Source organism: Tursiops truncatus, chromosome 1 (assembly GCF_011762595.2).
Source record: "Tursiops truncatus isolate mTurTru1 chromosome 1, mTurTru1.mat.Y, whole genome shotgun sequence".
Taxonomy (NCBI): Eukaryota; Metazoa; Chordata; class Mammalia; order Artiodactyla; family Delphinidae; genus Tursiops; species Tursiops truncatus.
This window is the reverse complement of record NC_047034.1, coordinates 28,894,540-28,914,248: the sequence shown is the minus strand read 5'-3', so window position 1 is coordinate 28,914,248 and position 19,709 is coordinate 28,894,540. Positions and strand designations below refer to the sequence as shown.

Here is a 19,709-nt window from a genome sequence, read left to right as displayed (position 1 = left end):
TCCTTATAAGATTTTCACAAACATAATTTTTATAGTAAAATTTTTTTTTTAATCTCAGGGACACTCTGAATAGTGGTAGGTCCATAGCTATTATATCATCTTAGGTAAGTGGATTGCAACATTATCCTTTTTATTTTCTCTTGTGTGTTTTCATAGACTCCTCATTATCATAAGAGGGAACTGGTCTTCTTTTATTGGTTCTTCAGAATGTTGTTATTCAGCCACAAACTCAAATGCCTTCGGAGGCTAAACAGGCAATAAGGCTTTGGTATTAATGGCCCCAAGTGGCAGAGTCTTATCTTACTTTGATAAGAATGGATTATTGATAATGATCATGTAGAAAGTATTTGAAGACTGAAAAGAGAAAATGGATGAAATGTAGATGTACAGCAGTGATTCCTGCAATTCAGCCTTAGAAAAGAAAGAAGCCAAAGATCAAAACCCTAAAGCTTTGGAATATTAAGGAGGAGGGAGCTGGTATGCCAGTGCTAGGGCGACAGCTGACAGCAGGGAGGAGCGTCTGCATAATCCAGCCATGCTCCTGCCTAGAGCTGGTGCAGTATAGCCTAAACTCCATAATCCTTGGAAGTTAGAGAAAAGAGGAGTTGCACCCCATGTCAGGCATGGAGGCTTCCTTTTTGTCTAACTAAGTGTGCTGATAAAGGTTGCCCAAAGTAGAACTCACCAAAAGTGACCAAATTACTTTGCATGCAAAGCGTGGAGGCAGCCTCCCCACAAAGCAGGTATTCCTATGAGGTACGTAGAATGAGTGCATCAGGCAGTTGCAAATTACTTTTTTAATAAAGAGGTGAGAGGGAAAGAGGGAAGGAGAGAGAAAGAGAGATATGAAGAGATAGAGGGAGAAGGATAAGGAAAAAAACAGCTGCTGATTTGCTGATTTCAGGGTCTACATAAATTTCAAATTTACTATGGAGAAATGAGGGCTTGGCAGTGAGAGGCTCAGACACTGGATGTGAGGGAAGATGCACTTGGTGGGGCTTTGTGGATTTTCCTGCAGAGCTGCCACCAACACAACCTCCTCCCTGTGAGCTTTGTCACTCTGCCGAGTTGTGCACTATACTCTTGTCACACACCCTTGAAGGTTTGGTGATGCCTACATAGTCCAGATTTCTAGAGCCCAGACTCATGGTCATCTCACAGTCACATAAATCATTTGTATTTTTCACTTTCACAAAGGGAAAGGACGTATGTACTTTGTGTGTTATGTAAGTCCCCACAGTTAGTGAGCCAGTATTTTTAAAGACTTTCTTTTTTTTTTTTTTTTTTTTGATGTGGACCATTTTTAAAGTCTTTATTGAACCTGTTACAATATTGCTTCTGCTTTATGTTTTGCTTTTTTGGCTGCAACGCATGTGAGATCTTAGCTCTCGGACCAGGGATCAAAACCACACCCCCTGCATTGGAAGGCAAAGTCTTAACCACTGGACCGCCAGGGAAGTCTCGAGCCAGTATTTTCAAACAAACGCTTTTATTTTTGCTCTTAGTTAACAATAAATTTAGCACAAATGAAACATAAGAGATCTTCTAACCTATCTGTACTTCTGGCTCTGAGCCTTAAATTTATCTCACGGTGTTATTTTTGTGAGATTTAAAATGAAGACCAGAACTATCAAACATGAATGAAAATAGAAACTCCAAAAGCTACAGATAGTAGCAGACTGTCATTAAATAAAGCTTATTTTTACTTCAATATGTGCTGATTACTTACACCAAGGAGTCTTAAAATTTTTAAATATAGTGCTCACTGTAATGAACTTGTGCTGGGGTAGAACTTCTACACTTGGGCTTGAGGCAGAACTTCTATTAAATTTCCCCTGTTTTCAGTGTCTTACCTCCCAGTCCACCCATTTTTGCTAGGACATTCAAAATGTAATTATTTCAAAGGTATGAAACACTTATTCTATGCTGAGATCTGCAGTAAGGCCCACTGCTCTCTGAGTTAAATTTACTCATCATGTTTTCGTAAAGGAATAACAAAAGTCCCTTGGCTTTTAAACATCAGCAGTTTAAAGACTTGCTCTTTCTGGTGAGAAACATTAGCTAACATTTTAAACTTAAATAAATCATCTTGAAGTTAGCTAGTGGCTCAGGCACATTGACCTACTTTAAGCCATTTTTTTCCAATGTCTGCAAAAACCTTATGATAGACAGTACAATCCTGGACAGAGAGCTGTACCGCAAGGAAAGAGATCCAGCTCAGCCCCTTTGTGACTCTGAAGAGGCTGCTTAACCTAAGAGAGTAGGGGTTATAAATACTGCCTATTTCTGTTGACCCAAAACAACTCATAGGCAGGATGAAATGCCACAATAAAATGTGAAGGGGAAAAACAAAAATACCAAAGAGAAATCAGAAGATAGTCCTCTGATAGGACTAAAAAAAAAAGTCCTCTGGCTGGACTAAAACTCTACGATTTTAGAGCTAAATTAGAAGAGTAATTAAAGAACACTGTTGAGGCCCAAATTAGTGGCCCAAAGACCAAATGGAAGAAATATCTCAAAGCACAAACATGCATGCACACACACATACACAAAAGTATAAGGGTGACGAGGGGAGAAAAGGGTGATCGATAAATTGAAGATATATAACATGTGGCTAATAGGTGTATTAGAAGAGAAAAAGAGACAAAAAGAATACGTTTGTAAATAACAGAAGAAAAAAGTGTCCAACTTGAGGAAAGACATAGATTTACATGTTGGAAAGATAACTGAAGATGGAGGCAAATGTAATGTGGAAAGTCACATCTAGGCACATTCTGTAGAATTAATCAACACCAAGGAGAGAGAGGAATTCTTACAAACTCCCGGCCCAAAACAGAACAAAACAAAAAGGTACCTATCAAGGAAAATGGATCAGACTGGCGTGGAGCTAACCATCGGCAACACTAAACCAGCACTTGGTGGTGACAGACTGTGGAAGAAAAAGAGTGAAGCCCAGGAGTGCTTTACCCAGTCAAGGATTTTACCTGCCAGCGGGAAAGAAAAAAATATTTGCAGATATATACAGGTTTAGAGACTGTATTACCTACATAACCCATATGAGGAACATATTCAATGAAGAGCTCTAACCAAACAGTAAATAACACTAAAAGCCATCAAGGAGGATGAAGGAAAGAAGAAATAATTGGTTATCAATGTGATATGAATATGTGTTTGATGTACTTGCTAGGACACTTTATAGGGGAAGGCCTAAGAATCTATTACATGGCATTCCCAGTGCTATTACCCTAAAGGGACTGAAAATTGATTCTTTCCGGTGTGAGTGTAGAGATGTGTGTGTAGATGAAAGTTACTCTTTTTTATTAATAAAACATAGATATACATACAGTAAATATGCAATATATCTCTGGTATTAAAATTTCATGGTGGGGGCAGGATTAGGAAAAAATGTCTAAACATTTCCCAAGTAAGGTGATAATGAAAAAAAGGTTGAGAAACACTGATCTACAACAAATTGGATAAAGGATCTCAGTAAAAATTAGAATAAGAGCTGAGGAGGGCTTAAAAGGACTAGATGGGAAAAAGGTCATAGTAATGGAACTGACAGTTATAAACTGGTATGTACCAAACAGCATAGTGGCTAAATACATAAAGCAAAAGGTAATAAAAAGGCAATTAAACTACCAACTACCACTGGGCTTCCTTGGTGGCGCAGTGGTTGAGAGTCTGCCTGCTGATGCAGGGGACACAGGTTCGTGCCCCGGTCCGGGAAGATCCCACATGCCGCGGAGCGGCTGGGCCCTTGAGCCATGGCTGCTGAGCCTGCGTGTCCAGAGCCTGTGCTCCTCAATGGGAGAGGCCACAACAGTGAGAGGCCCGCGTACCGCAAAAAAAACCAAAACAGAAACAAAAACAAAAAAACAAACACTACCACTTTAAAATATGTCTTTCAAGCCTGGGTAGATCTAATAGAAAATAAATGAGGATATATGAAAATTAAATAATACAATCAATAAACTTGATTATGTGTACATTTATATATTTTTCATTTTATATATCAAGCCCCTCAAAACAATATTTGTCTGTGGAACATTTATAAAAAAAACCTTCCTGTAACTGCCATTAAGAAAACTTGAACAATGGTTAAAATGAAATATTCTACAGGCTTCATTCTCTGCTCATAATGTAACAAAATGAGAGACACACCATTAACATGTAACTCATAAAACAAATCTTAACTACTTGAACATTTTAAAACTCACTCTTAGATTATCCTTACATCAAAAGAGAAAAGAAATGTGAATTTTTCTATTCTCTAGGAAACTATGAACAGTTGAGTTCTTCATAGCAAAACCATGAAATGAAGAAATATTTGGTGTCAGAGAGAAATTTTTAACTGTAAATGTCTTCAGTATTATTAAAAATGAACCATAGAGTCATAGTAATCATATTAATATGGTAGTGGCATAGGAATGGATAAACAGACAAGGGGACTTACAGAGAATCCAGAAATAGTACTACACATGATTTTTATTTAAAACATGCTATTTTAATTCAGTCTGAAAGGGGTGAAGTGGTTTAATCTGGCACAAGTGGAAGATACCCCTATATTACACTACATAGAAAAATATATTCTCAGGAAGAATAAGGATACACCAACACTTTCAAGAAAATCTGGGCAACTACATCTACAGTCTTGGAGTGGTAAAAACCTTAATCACGCTGTAGGAGGCTAAATAATGGCCTCCAAAGATGTCAGGTCCTAATCTGGAAACTGTCAACGAAATAGAATCTTTGCAGATGTGATTAAATTAAAGGTTTTGAGATGAGGAGATTATCCTGGATTATTTGAGTGAGCCCTAAAGGCAATCGTAGTAGAGATAGGCAGAAGGGACTCTGACACACCCAGAGGAGGAGGGAGTGTGAACACGGAGCAGGCAGATTTGAAGATCCTGGCCTTGAGGACTGGGGTGACATAGCAGCAGGCCAAGGGATGCCAGCAGCTACCAGAAGCTGGAAGGGGTAAGGAGTGTATTCTCCCCTAGAACATGGTGGCTACCCTCTGGAGGGAGCACCCCTCTGCTGACACCTTGGCTTTGGCCCAGTAAAACTAATTTCAGACTTCTGGCTTCCAGAACTGCAAGAGAATAAATTTCTGTTATTTTAAGCCACAGTGTGTGCTAATCTGTTGCACTGGCCACAGAAAACTAATAAACAAGCCAGCTATATAGAAGTAATAAAAGATATATAGAACTATAAAAGTAAAAAAAAATTATAGAGCAAAAGATACCACAAAGTTAATGAAAAACAGTAAAAGTCTGGAATAAATATTTGTTATGCAAATGAGAAACAAAGAGTTAACAGCTGTACCCTACAAAAATAAATTAAAAATTAGTAAGAAAAGGCCAATAGCCCAACCAAACGTGGGCAAAATATAGATTAGACAAGCCTAAGAAGAGCAAGCCTACATGGCTAGCAGACATAAAGAGATGCTTTATGTTGACGAGAGAAGCATGACACAAAGCAATATAGAGATCTCTCTTTGCACTCAAAGAGACAAGAAATAATTTATGAGTGGCAGCATTTACTCTTGTCAACGATTTGGGGAAAGAGTACTCTAACATATTGCTTCCTTCCACACAGGAATCTCACATCTAGAGGCTCATCCCAAAGAAACAAAGGCACCAAAATATGCGTGTGCGCTTATGATTATATATCTTAGGTATGCTATCATGATACACACACACACACACACACACACACACACACAGGATAAAAAGTTTAAATCAGAGTAAAAAGGGACATAAGGACTGATTAAACACTTGATGATACAGTCATGAGAAAACAAGATTTAGCATTTATTTGAAGATACAGTGTCCTTTTTTTTTTTTTTCTTGCAGTACGCGGGCCTCTCACTGTTGTGGCCTCTCTCATTGCGGAGCACAGGCTCCGGACGCGCAGGCTCAGCGGCCATGGCTCACGGGCCCAGCCGCTCCGCGGCATGTGGGATCTTCCCGGACCGGGGCACAAACCCGTGTCCCCTGCATCGGCAGGCGGACTCTCAACCACTGCACCACCAGGGAAGCCTGATACAGTGTCCTTTTAAAGCAATACACTTGCCTTGACTTTTTTTAAATTTGTGACTTAACAGACAAAACCACACATGCATCAACCCCTCTTGACTCAATTTGTTAGTTCATTTATTTAACCAGTCAGTATTATCTATAAGATTGACCTCTTATTTATTTACTATATTTACTGAAATTTTTTGTTACTATACTTACTGAAAAAAGTTTTCTTCAGTTTAGAACACATACTAAAATTTTCTTATTTACTTATTATATTTACTGAAATACACAAAGTTTGCCAAGGGTATAGATATATTACTTACTTATATATTTTTCAGTGTCAACTTTTACTCTCAAATACCCCCAGGACAAGGAAAAATGTCTTTTGAGCAAATTTATTCAACACATTTGCTGGATGCCTGCTATGCGCCACAGACTTTAATAAGTATTGGAGATAAATGATAAATAAGCAAATACAGCAAATGTGTCAGATGATAGGTAAAGGAGGTACAGGCCTAGGGGAAATACAGCAAGGGCCCTAATAACCCAGTCCAAGGCACTCAGGGAAAGTTCCCCCAAAAAGGGGAGGAAAGAAAAAATATTCAGGTGGAGATCTGTGGCAGAGACATAAGTAGGAGCACATCATGAAGGGTCTTGTAAGCCTGGACAAACAGTCTACACCTCACCTGGAAAACAGTGTGGACCTCTGAAGGATTTTACATAGGGAAGGGCATAATCAAATTTTTGTTCTGAAAGAAAACTCTTGACTACAAATTGGAGAAGGACTGGTACAGGGCAAGGCTGCAGGCTGAAAGAGAAATCAGAAGGTTGGTATGTGGTTTGGTGAGAGATGATGTGATCTGAGCTAGTGTCAATGGCAGTCAAAAAGAAAAAAGAAAAAGGAAGGATCTCGGGTATTTATGAGACAGTACAGTGATGAACTGGATGCTTAGGCTTGGGCTGAGGAAAAGAGAAGAGTTGGGGATGGTGGCCAGAGTCCCCAGCTGTTTTCAGAACATGCCGATGGAATATGGAATTCCTTATCTGAAGCCAGAAGATGTTGGCCATTACATCAGTTCACAAATGTCCTGTGGTCATGGATCAATCACAGTTTCGGAACTCAGACCGTGCCACAGACCCAGTAACTTAATTGAGAATATCCACTTTTGGGGTAGCAAGCAATAAGGATTATTCGCTTGATATCAGCAGAGAGTATCTGCTATGTAGGCGTGCAGGCTGCCAGTCCATTCATTAGTCCAGGTTCCATCCCATTAAGGGATTTAATTATTTTGAAGAGTTAATCCCCAAGACCTTGCCTAATGATGGTTATTCACAATTATGCACCCCATGGGTATGAAAAAAGCCATCCCTGTCAGGGGCAGATGAAAAGAGATGAATAAGCTCATCATACCCATGAAGGGACAGGAAATAGCAAGGAATTAATATCAGGAGCAGCATGCTTATTACAGGGATCTGGGCAGCTGGATTCCTACAGTACTAGAAAGTAGCTTTAAGGCTACTCCAGTGTCCAGTCTGGCTGCAAAAGGTGGGTGGACAACGTAATCTTGGCAGTGCATTCAGCAGTACTTGGAAGAGTGTGCATGGCACTGCAGGAGATGGTGGCCTGTGATGTGACTGGGGCAAGGGAGGAGTACCAGGAGGTGCCAAACACTCCAGCTCTTCCACAATCACTTATTCTGAGTGGGCAGAGAGCCCCACACAGAATGGAGGCAGAATTCCTTCACATACTCTCTCCCAGTGGTCTCAGCTTCCCCAGGAAGCAACCATGAGGATTTACTACATTGCTCCCCCAAAACCCCATGGCCTTAAGAAACAGCTCAGACTCTTTAGCCCTCTAATCCTACTTCTGAGAATTGATGCTGAGTGAATGAGCAAAAAGAAGACAATGGTTTGGGGCTTCCCTGGTGGCGCAGGGGTTGAGAGTCCGCCTGCCGATGCAGGGGGCACGGGTTCGTGCCCCGGTCCGGGAATATTCCACATGCCGCGGAGCAGCTGGGCCCGTGAGCCATGGCTGCTAAGCCTGCGCGTCCGGAGCTTGTGCTCCACAACGGGACGGGCCACAACAGTGAGAGGCCCGCGTACCGCAAAAAAAAAAAAAGAAATATTTACTGCAGTAGAATTTACTTCTGAAAAAAAGAAATAGCTTAAATGTCCAATAATAGAGAAATATCAAGTTATCTACATTTAATCTGGTGTATATGCTACATTGTATATTATGCAACCAATTTAAAATAATGTTTACCAGGGTTTCTAATAACATGGAAAGATGCTTATGGTGTGACATTAAGTTCAAAATTAAGATACAAATTTCTTTATATGAGCCTATGTATGTAATTATGCATAAAATATCAAACCATTAAAAAATTTTTGTTGATGATCACATGGATGATTTTGTCCTCTTTCATTTCTCTGTAGTTTTCAAATTTTCTATAGTAAGAAGCTATTGGTATTATAATGAGAAAAAAATCCAACCTATTCTTTTTAAAAAAAAGTTCCAAAAACATCAATAGACCATAGGAAATACAGAGCGAATGTCTAGAGAGAAAACAATCAAGCGTATAGGTAAACAAAACTAAGACAACTTTAAAGAAAAGTTATTATTTAATGAAAATAATTGAGAAGAATGTCTTCGGGTTCATGATTTATTCATGTCTATATGATTGGATTCTAAAAGAAGCAAAGAGGTTAAACTCTTGCTAATCATAGTGTTTATGAGTTTATATATGAATGACGATTTTCCTTAGAAATATATTGGAAAGCAAGCAAGAACATAATTAGAATTACTCAACAGATGGGGGAGCAAAAGCATACAGAAGCAGCAGGAATTCACTAAGAACTGCATTGAGGGAGGACCAGAAGCCACAAGAGTCAGGAGGGCTCTGCTGAGAGCGGAGAGAAAGCTGCACAAACCTGTTCGCTGACAGCTCCTTTCATCACTGCTCTACCACTCTGTATTCTTATCACTGGTTTTTCTGTCTCCCCCACTACTCATTGCTCATTTGATTTTGTGTCCCCAGCAAACAGCACAGTACCTTGATAAATGTTTGTTCAGTAAAGGCACATTCAAAATTAGTCTATGGCCACATTTCAAACAGGAGAATGCTAATTTATAAGCATGTGTCAAGTGTTGATTTTGTGGAACAAAAAAGATACTATTTTGAAAGAAGGGGACAGTCTTTTCATAAGATGACACTATTTTCATGTTGATACTGACCAGGAGTTATTCAGTCTGGAGATGAGAAGGCTGAAGAGAACCTACTGTTTATGTGGAACAGTGAAATAGAAGCTGTCACCCTTTTACATCATCAGTGAGAGAACAACTGGAATAAACAGGATTAAACCGAAACAGGTAAAATTAAGTTGACTAAGCAGAAAGGGACCAACTTGGTTCTATCCTGAAATCTATAAAAATCACACACTGTTTATTAGACTGGGATGGTTTAGAGCAGTAATTCTCAACCCTGGCTGCACAATGGAATCCCCAAGTTATCTTTTAAAAGGTATCAGACCCTAAGCCCCTCTCCAAATATTCTAATTTAACTGATCTGAGGTGAGCTTGGACATAGGTATATTTCAAAGGCTCCCCAGGTGATTCTTACTGGTCGTTATGGCTGAAAGTTGCCATACTGGGACAGAAGGGTAAGAATCTACTTGAAAATATGCATATTTTTCTTTCTCTTTTCTTCACCTAAACTTTGAAGAACCACCTGAATTATTATTCTGGGAAGAATTATCTTAACCTCCTTTAATATAAGTTGAGAACTTGATGGACAGCTGAAAGTTATTCCTGCTGTAAAATGATAAAATAAATTCCTGTATGGAATTTGAAAGTAAATGTCTTGCACTAGAAAAACAAAAATCAAATGAAAACAGCAGCTATCTTTTATGAGCTCCATTATTTGCTGTTTCACAAACTATCTAATCAAATTTACAAAGCAATCAAATGAGACAGGCATTATTAAATCCATTTTATAGATGAGGGAATTGATGATCAGAGGGATTATGACATTTGCCCAGTGTGACCACAACTACTAAACTGCTGGTCATGTCAAATATGGTTGATGCCAAACCTGTGGTCTTTCCACTGTAGCAAATGCCTCCTAGATAGTTTGCCTTTTCCATAAAACCAAACTTTGAGAACTGAAAATAAAAAAAATAATGGATTCTAAACTGAGCCAAATAACAACAGAGCATCAGTATGTACCCTAATTATGTTCTAATTAATTTATACATGTTTTATTTTTCCCTATAATTCCATAAAAGCACAAAATAGACTATAGGAAGTTTGCCATAATATAGTAAAAATGTATTCAAGTCCTCAGATCTACATCAAAACAAAGGATGAAATGTGCATTTTCCATGTTGTATCGTAATATCCTACCTTCTCTGGCTGTCTCACTCCAACCTACTAATTACAATACACCAACCTCTTAATTACAACAGGTTGGAAGAATTTCAATTATTTAAAGGACCCCTCTCCACCAACTATGCTCATCTCCTTTCAGGCAAAATGAAAAGCAGGAACTATTGTGATTTTATTTTTCCTAGATTACAAAATAGTAATAAAGAAAAGAAATTCTAATTAAATATTATGATGAGGCTGCAACATTTCTGGATACTTTTATCAGACTTTTACATGGAAACGACATTGTCAAAAATAGGATTCTCCCGGGTTCCAGAAATACCCGTGTTGCAGAGTAGATGCTGACCGTTTGCACGATGAATGAGTGTAAAGACTACTTCAGTAGACTTGGAGAGGGAATGGAACAGCAGGGATGGGAAAGAAAGGAAGAGTGGGCTTAGAAGGGCATTGAAGATGGAGAATCAATAAGATGGTGGAGACTGGGAATGAGAAGTACTGGAGTGTGTGGAGTCCTAGCTGACTCCACCAGACTGCAGGCTCCCTGAGGATGGCTAAGAGATATTACAGGTCAAAGTATGAAGTGATAGTAATAGAAAATGTTAACAATATCATTTATGAACAAATTATGAAGATAGCTATGAAACAAACATCACAAGGGAAGGGTTTATAGTTGGCTGAAACAAAATCTCTCTTCTGTTGCTTAATCTACATTGATAGTCAGTTAGGAAGAATATTGCTAGGAAGGAATGAGTGGGCTACAAGACAGGGCCTGGAGACCTGAGTCACACAGGGATGCAGCTGCCTAATCAAGGGATGGCAGGATGCATCCCACCAAAGTGAGATCACTGAATGCTGCCTGACCTTAGGGGACTTCAACTTAAACAAAAACAAGGAGCAAAACACCAACCAACTGACCAACTAACAAAAATCAGAAGTGGCTATAGGTTGGATAAGATCACATTACTTCCTGTGTATTCAAGATTCAAGATGTCAGTTGTCCAGAGGGATATATGTGTATGCATGTATATATGTATACATAGATAGACAGATGGGTGAGAGCAAGACACTGTGTGTGTGTTTGTGTGTAAAAATTTGTAATAAATAAAAGTTAGAGTTCCATATATAATGATAATTTTCCTAATCCTTCTTATCTACCCAGAGTCTCACATTTGTAGAAATTATATTCCTCTTTTAATTTTACATGGTAACCATCTTGGATTCTAGTGTAAAGTACCCAGTAAGAACTCATTATTTGTTACTACAATTAAACTGACTCGAACTAAAGTTGCAGTGTGCACCTAAGTAAGTAAATGTGAATGATAACATTCATGAATTTAACAATAAACACTTACATAGGCACTAAATGGTCAAAGATTGTTCTATACCCTTTACATATATTAACTAATTTAATCTACACAACAACCTATGAGGGTAGATTCTGTTATCACCTTGATTTTGCTGATGAGACAACTGAGGCACAGAGAGTTTAGCGTCTAGCTCAAAGTCACACAGCTAATAAGTAGATAAAAAGAAATATAAACTATACTCCTGACTCATTTCTATAGTCTGTCTACCACTGACAGTCTGCCTACCACTTACTGTGTAGAGACAGGATCCTGGCTTATGCTTTCCAAAATAACCTCTTGGATCACTGAACTTTCAAACATGCTAGTTACTAAATTGAGCAAATACTGTTCAATTTTAAAAATCATAATTTTTCAAAATTAAACAATTGTTATGTATCATCCACTGGTAATCGTGGCTCACTGTAGGCCAGTAACTAATTGATTTCATATAAATACATCTCCTTAAGATTCAGTTGTTGTAGCTCATTCATTATTTTATTTGGTTTCTTCCAATGAACTCATAGAGAATAGGACTTTTTTGCTCAATGAATTAGGTAGCTCTACTAAGAAGCCTTTGTCAAATCATATTTCCTGGCTTTTCCTAAAGAGTCTTGATTTCATAAATCTCCATCATTTTATCCCATAAATTAGCAATCAAGTTGTCCTAGAAATTTAATGTTTCAGGGTCTAAACTCATCATTCGGACAGAAAGAAACAAAACCCTTAGCCCAACCACGTCTTTTGATTAAATATGAAAATATAATTTCCATGGAACTGTAGACCTCACTAGCCCTTAACATGACTGTGATCCAGAGCAAGGTCACTGCCCAGTTTCTTTCAGCACAGAAGGAAACAACCACAAAAAGATTAACAACACCCAGGGCGAAGTAGGAAAAACAAGATGAGTTTTTCAGGGCGGGAATTAAAATAGCGACCCTTTGGCAGCACAGATTAAAAGTGCATTTTTAATGAATGTGTCTATTTCCAGGCAAATGAAAAAAAAATGTAGGCATTCATCATCCTATTAATAATGACCATAGCTCACTCTTACAAAATGGCATCCGGAGAGGACACAGACATCCAGAGAACACACAGATGTCATGTGCCATGTTTATTTGTGTCCCTTTTCTGCTGAGCTGGGGCCTGCCTGCCACTGGCTATACCATTCCTTGGTGTATTTTGCTTACAGCTGCATTATGATAAGTAGATGGGCTGCTTTTCAGTTATAACTCCTACTTATTTATTTACCATTTATGGTTTCCGTTTAGGACTTTTCAGGCTCTGTTGGTTTAGAAGTCTGTTAGAATAGTCCTGTTTGACTATTGTGCCTCTCAAAATAAAAATATTTTCTTTTAAAAATATATTAATGGAAAATAAGCTATGAACCTGAGCCAATTTTCTGAAACATCTTTTAAAAATTTTAATTAGCTCACTTGAGTAATTACAGTGTGAATTTCATTTTCTTAACATTCTTTTTTCTGTGTGCAATAAGTCAATCAATGACTATATCCCAATATTTATGAGGGCTTGGTAAAAATAAAAACATGCTAAAAGGTCCAAAGATTAGCCATCCAAAATTTGAAAGGTTGGGTAAAGTCTTTAATTTCCTATTTCCATTTGAAAGATAAAATCAGGTAAAATTTAAATCAAATAGGCTTTCAGCGAGTACCTTCCTTGGTAGAAATGGTAAAACTTGATGGCCTGGAGAGAACAGGATATGGATCTTTAAAGTGTACCTGGAGAGAAAAAGCTGGCAGCAAGGACCTGCTTTCTTTTTTCCATTCCTGATCTCTGTACAATTACCCCTATGGTGTGGTGAGAGGGTGGGAAGGAGTGAGCCAGGCTCTTGAAAAATAATCTCTAAAGGCCCAAGACATGTGGTATTTAGACAAGTTCTTCTGGGCCATTGAATCCTAAGTCCTTTTGCAAACACTGCTCTAGGGCTTGAGGGTCAGGGAGGGGAGATGGGAAATGGAGCAAACCAGGCACGCTTGTTCTTTCTTTAAAGACTACACTCCATGCCTGGTATTCAACTAGTGGCAGTCACTTGGCCACCAGTGGACCAGAGGAAGAGGAGAAAGGTTACTGTCTTGTTGAAGTTGCAACCCTCCGAACTCCGCTGTCAACCTCCCCGCTCCCTCCTGCTCACCACTCCTTCCAGGATATGGTACTCAGGGCCAAGAGCAGACAGGAGTAGGGAGAGCTGTTCATGAGAGATGGGTCTCACATCCTGCTTGAGTCCATTTAATTTCCTAAGCAGGTAAAGCCCCTCTATCCTTCATGTCTGCAAATGCAGCTCTCTCCTTGTAAAGAGGCAAAGTGAAATTAGCTCAAAACTCTGAAGAAAACCAACTGGTGTTAAACTGTAAAGGAGCCTGGTGCTGTTAGGGGAATGAGAGGCAGCAAAAAGCCATCGCTGGTGGGCGCAGAATGACTCTACCGGAAGATATCAGTTCACACTGGGGTCTCCTCCTAAAGGACTGCTGGGTGAGTTCAGTAAAAGCCAGGTTACTGACAGCAAATTGAAAAATTCCATTTCTTGGCAGTAGGCCAGCTGTTGGAGAGTGACTTGAATTAAGCTAAGTGTTACCTTCTTTCTGCATGTGTAACATCGACCTTAATTCACTCTAAAGCCATGCAACTGACAAACACTTTTTCCCTGACCAAACTCTAGCCAGGATCCTCTGAGTCTACTTCTCTACCAGCCCTCAACCTTGGCCTATAAGGACTGTAGACTCTCAACACAAATCATTTCATCCACCCTGCTCTGCCCTACCTCTGTCTCTCCTCCCCCATTAAAAGGCTTGAACAAACACTAACATGGTTTCTAACAGCTCAAGGCCACATCTCTAGGATGCCCTTAGCCCCCATTAAAGTGCCTGCCTAAGAAAGCTCAAGATTGCCAAAGAATAGGCTGTTCTGCCAACACCTGAAGATAGGCCCCTGTCTCCCAGCCTATGTGGGAGGGTAGGAGCCTAACTTGGAAAAGCACCAGCTAGCAATCCCAGATGGGGTTCACACATGGACCATTTTTTATAAATTTCTACTTCCCTGACCCTGTTCAGGCCCCTGTCACGCCCTTCCATCTCCCTCATTCTTCCTATATAAAGTACCCGGGCATCTCTGTACAAATCTAAGTTGAGTTCCCTTCACCTGGACCTCTTCCCTACTGCAACAGTATTACTGATTAAAATCTGTCCTGACCACTTTAACTAGCATCCAGCTTTGTTTATCTTTCCATTCAACAAATATTTATTACTCAACAAATATTTACTGAACACCCAGGATGCATCAAGCACCATGCTAGGCACTGTTAGGCAAAACAGACCTAGAGCCTCACGCATCCATTTCATCACTGCCCTGTGAGCAGTACTGAATACTGACCATGATGTGACTTCAGGAACCGTGACGCGGAAAGGCTGTGCCATTCTCTGATGACCCATCTTCTCCCAGAGTCTGAACACCAGGAGGGTTTGCTGGGCTCAGAGAGCAAGAGGTCAGAATGGTTTGGTTCAGCTCTTTTCAAAGGTTTTGTGAGTATACAAACCACCTGGGAATTTGGCTGCCAACAATTCCTCCCATTCCTGTGTATGTTCGTCCTGGAGTCTCTTGTCCCTCCACTGATTGTGGCCTGGCCATGTGACTTTTTCAGACTAACAGAATGTAGCAAAGTAAAGTTCTGGGAGCCCAGGAATTAAGAGGTCTTGTAGTTTTCATTTTCACTCTCCTGGGATCCAGCTGCCTTATAAAAAGCTTGGGTTAGATTACTGAATGATGAGTGTCCACATGCAGAGAATGAGATGTGTCCAGCCCTCAGGCAGTCCAGCTTCAGCTACCCTCCCACCTAAACACAACCTCATAAGTAATCCCGGCCAGCACTACTGAAGCAAAAGAACTGTCAACCAAGTCACAGAATCATAGGAAATAATAATGAATACGTTTTGGAGTTGTTTGTTATACCACAATAAAAAATTAAATAGAAACGACTGTTGTGAAAACTTAAAGCATGTGGCATTGTCTCTGGGACTCGGTGGTGGTAGGGGCTGGAATCTCATTCTGTTACTCAAGGCTGGAAGAACAGTGAAGAAATTGCTTTTGAGGCCTTGAGAAAGTAATGGTAGAAAGTTTGGCAACGCTACTGCCTGCTGTAAAGTAGGAGATAGAAAATATGACTTAGTGGATTTGGGGATCTGGCTAAGCAGATTGTTCAGTCAGATTATCAATCAAAGTTTTGGTGGTATATGATAAGAAGAAACTATTTCATTTTCATGCAGAATTTTGAGAGAAATGTAGAAAATCTAGGACAGTCTCTCAATTGAGCAAAAACATTCTCAAAATGAGAAATGACCTCAGGGTAAGGATCAAATCAAAGCTGTGGCTGTACGATTCCACGTTGAGACCTCTGAAGGATTAAAAGCGATGGTGGTGGTGGGCTGCCTCTCAAAAGGGCTCCTGGAAAATTCAAGGGTGAGGTTCCGAAGCATCTTGAGTCACAGTCCAAAGTAGAAAAAGACCACCTGTGAGTTTTTTGTGGTGTGGCCTTTTGCTAATAGAGTGGATTATAACTGGATACATAGAAAGTCTACAGAAGTTTTTAACGGGTTGTTCCATTTTGGACTAAAAAAGGACAGAGGTGGTTTAAAATGAAAAGAGGTCTCTGGGGCCTCAGATTTCTATTGGTAGAAAGCCAACCAAGGAAATAAGTCTGAAGCAAGCACAGGCTATTTCTTATGAAAAAGAAAGAAAAACACAGAGGGTGGAGCAAAGAGTTTCTGAGAACGGCAGATTAGGAAAGCACCCCCAGGAAGCAGAACTAGATCCCAGTCTAGAGACATTCCCTGTTCTCCAAGTTCGGAAAACTGGTGATGTGTGCCACGTTGGCTTTTAAAACTGCTGTGGGTTCAATGACTAATTTGTGCTATTTCCCCCTTTTGAATAGAAGTATCTATCGTAGTTATCTCATCTCTATTTTGCCATTGTATGTTGGGGGTGTGCATTGGGGGGCATGTATCTTGTGTTTTTAGTTCACAGGTTTCCAAATCAAGAGAAGCCCTCATGAGGAGTCCTATTCAGATCCTGTTCTGATGCAGATGAAGAGATCCTAGACTTTGAGCCTTTTCTGTAATGGGATACAAGTTTTGGGGGATGAGAAGTGCATTTTGTATGTGGGAGAGACAGATGGATTGCTGTGGCCAGAGTGCACTGTGGTATATAATTTCCAAAGATGCCTGCCAACAATTCTCCACATTCCCATATGGATGCTACCCCTCTCATCTTGGATTTGTGACTTGCTTTGACCAATAGAATAGGGTGGAAGCAATTGGGATTCTAGAGCTCAGGTCTTAAGAGGTCTCACAGTTTCTGCTTTTGCCCTTTTAGGATATAACCACAGGTCAATAATTCAAGCCGCTTTACTGAATGATGATAGACACATACAGAGAGAGAGAAGTCCAGCCAGCTGCTAGACATTCCAGCCATCTGAGGTAAGATGCTCCTATGTGAGGAGTCATCTTGCACCCTCCAGCCCCAGGTAGGCCACCTCAGCCAACACTATTTAGATCAGAGACAAGTTCTCTGACAAACGCTGCCCAGAATCATGAATACAAAAATAATTGTTATTTTTATAAACCACTAAGTTTTGGGATGATAAATGCTGCAATAAGTACCTGTAGCACCTGCTTCAGCAGAGGTAGAACAGTGCAGAATATAATTAGTAAAATTATCCAATTCTTCTTAGTATAGCCTTTATGGGATTTTTGCTTATTTGTACCTATTTTCTAATATCTTTTGACTTTAAAATAGTATAATTGAAGCAAATCAAAGCACCAATGAGGTAATGATTATAGGCTTAATGCCAACACATTTTGTATACAAACAGACAAAATTAATTTTATCCTTGACCCCCCCATAGGACATTTAAGTGTAGGGCAATGGTCATATACTTGATAGCTCAGTGCTATCATGGTTGTACCAACATAAAGAAAAACATGTTAAAGATTACCAGGATCGGGGTGGTGGTGTGATGAATTGAGCGATTGGGATTGACATGTATACACTGATGTGTATAAAATTGATGACTAATGAGAACCTGCTGTATAAAAAAATAAATAAATAAAATTCAAAAATTAAAAAAAAAAAAGATTACCAGGATCATTTTCTTATCTCCAGGACATTTCATTCAGAAATCATTCAGATCATTTAGTCAGTTTTCTAAAGGCCGTTCTTATAACCAGTAAATTTCTTTTTCCTCTTCACTCAAATATGACAGAGTCAAGAATATACAGCTATACCGGGAAGTGTGACTCCACTATTAAAAAAGTTGGCTCTGAGCCACAAAGACAAATTAGGACACCAATTAACCAATTAAATGTCTCAGCAAGCAGTTACGGAATTGAAACTGTAAACATGCAGGTTGTGCAAAGCAGAATTCTGGGGTGTGCCATCAATGGACACCACAAGACACCTCTGAAGTTGTCCGATACAGCAGTGCTGCATAGAGAGCCTCTTGTTTGCAAACATGAGATGTGATTTTGCCCTTGAAAGCACTGCATTCTAGTAGAAGCTGAGCAACCTACGATTAACAATGGCACATACATATAAATGTAATACTGGACATGAACTATGGGTATAGATAGACTGAAAAAATGAGCTTGAACTTGAGGAGTGGAAGCAAGAATACTGAGTATAAAATGCACATAAGTAAAATTTTCACACACATTAGAGGATGCAGCTTACCTGACATGCTGATGGATGACTGTGGTTGAGATCCCAATGGGAAGATACTATGTCAACAGACTTTTTGGCCATGCTGAGTAAATTCATCCAGCCTTGGAAAAGTGATAAGTGAAATGGTGCATTTTCTGAATAGGTAAGGCCTTCAGGAATATTTTCCACCAGGGCAATTCTTAGAAAAGATTTTGAAAAACAAACAAACAAAATCTAGTCAAATTTGAAGCCACAGATCTTTACACATGCATACAGAGACATCTGAAAAATACTCTTTACTCTTTCTGAATGTATATGTTCCTCATAATTTACATTTTTCAACAAAGGCATTTAACATTTCCCCTATGCTAATCTACTGTGTTCTGAGAGTTTATGTTCAATTTCTCCTCAGTTAGCACTCATATTTCAGAAAATCATGGTATATGTCCCTAATGTCCAGTGCCAAAATAGCCTTGAGAAAAAGTCCAGAGCTTCCCACACAAGCATCTTCCTCTAGTAATATCTCCAGTTTCTAGTACAATGTTGGACATATATTAGAACTAGTTTAGAAACTAAAATATTATGTTTTATTACTACTAGAAAATAAAAATAGTAAATGCTATTACTATTGCTTAAAACCTCTGTTAGTGCTTCCCAGCCTAAGGCATAAAATGATACTAAGAAGGAAATTTAAAAACCGGTCTGTTGGGCTTCCCTGGTGGCACAGTGGTTGAGAGTCCGCCTGCCGATGCAGGGGACACGGGTTCGTGCCCCGGTCCAGGAAGATCCCACATGCCGCGGAGCGGCTGGGCCCGTGAGCCATGGCCCTGAGCCTGCGCGTCCGGAGCCTGTGCTCCGCAACGGGAAGAGGCCACAACAGTGAGAGGCCCGTGTACCACAAAATAATAATAATAATAATAATAATAATAATAATAAATAAATAAATAAATAAAAACCGGCCTGTTGCAGGGCTTTATTAAAGTTGGAGATAGGGAATATATAAAATAACAGTAATAACCAAGCCCTAAATAAACTACAATCAGCAATAACCTAATAAATGTGTCTTTTCTTTTTATACTTCCTTATTGTTGACAACATATACACTGTGGCTTGCGTTGGTGCTGCAGCTAAGGCTGTGTGATTTTCACTTCTAAGTTAGCCAGGTGACACATAACATTTTAGTTTTTTAAATTTATTTTTAAAATCTTTTTATTTTTATTTTATTTTATTATTACTTTTTAAAATCTG

General features: G+C 39.3%; 1 protein-coding gene across 1 annotated transcript in view; it reads right to left on the bottom strand.

The window, feature by feature from the left end:
- PLD5 (phospholipase D family member 5) overlaps window positions 1-19,709 on the bottom strand; it is a 491,541-nt gene that overhangs the window by 188,220 nt on the left and 283,612 nt on the right. Inside the window, exon 3 of the mRNA XM_033851914.2 lies at window positions 18,492-18,660. Coding sequence (XP_033707805.2) covers window positions 18,492-18,660 — 169 coding nt within the window. The remainder of the gene's footprint in view (window positions 1-18,491; window positions 18,661-19,709) is intronic.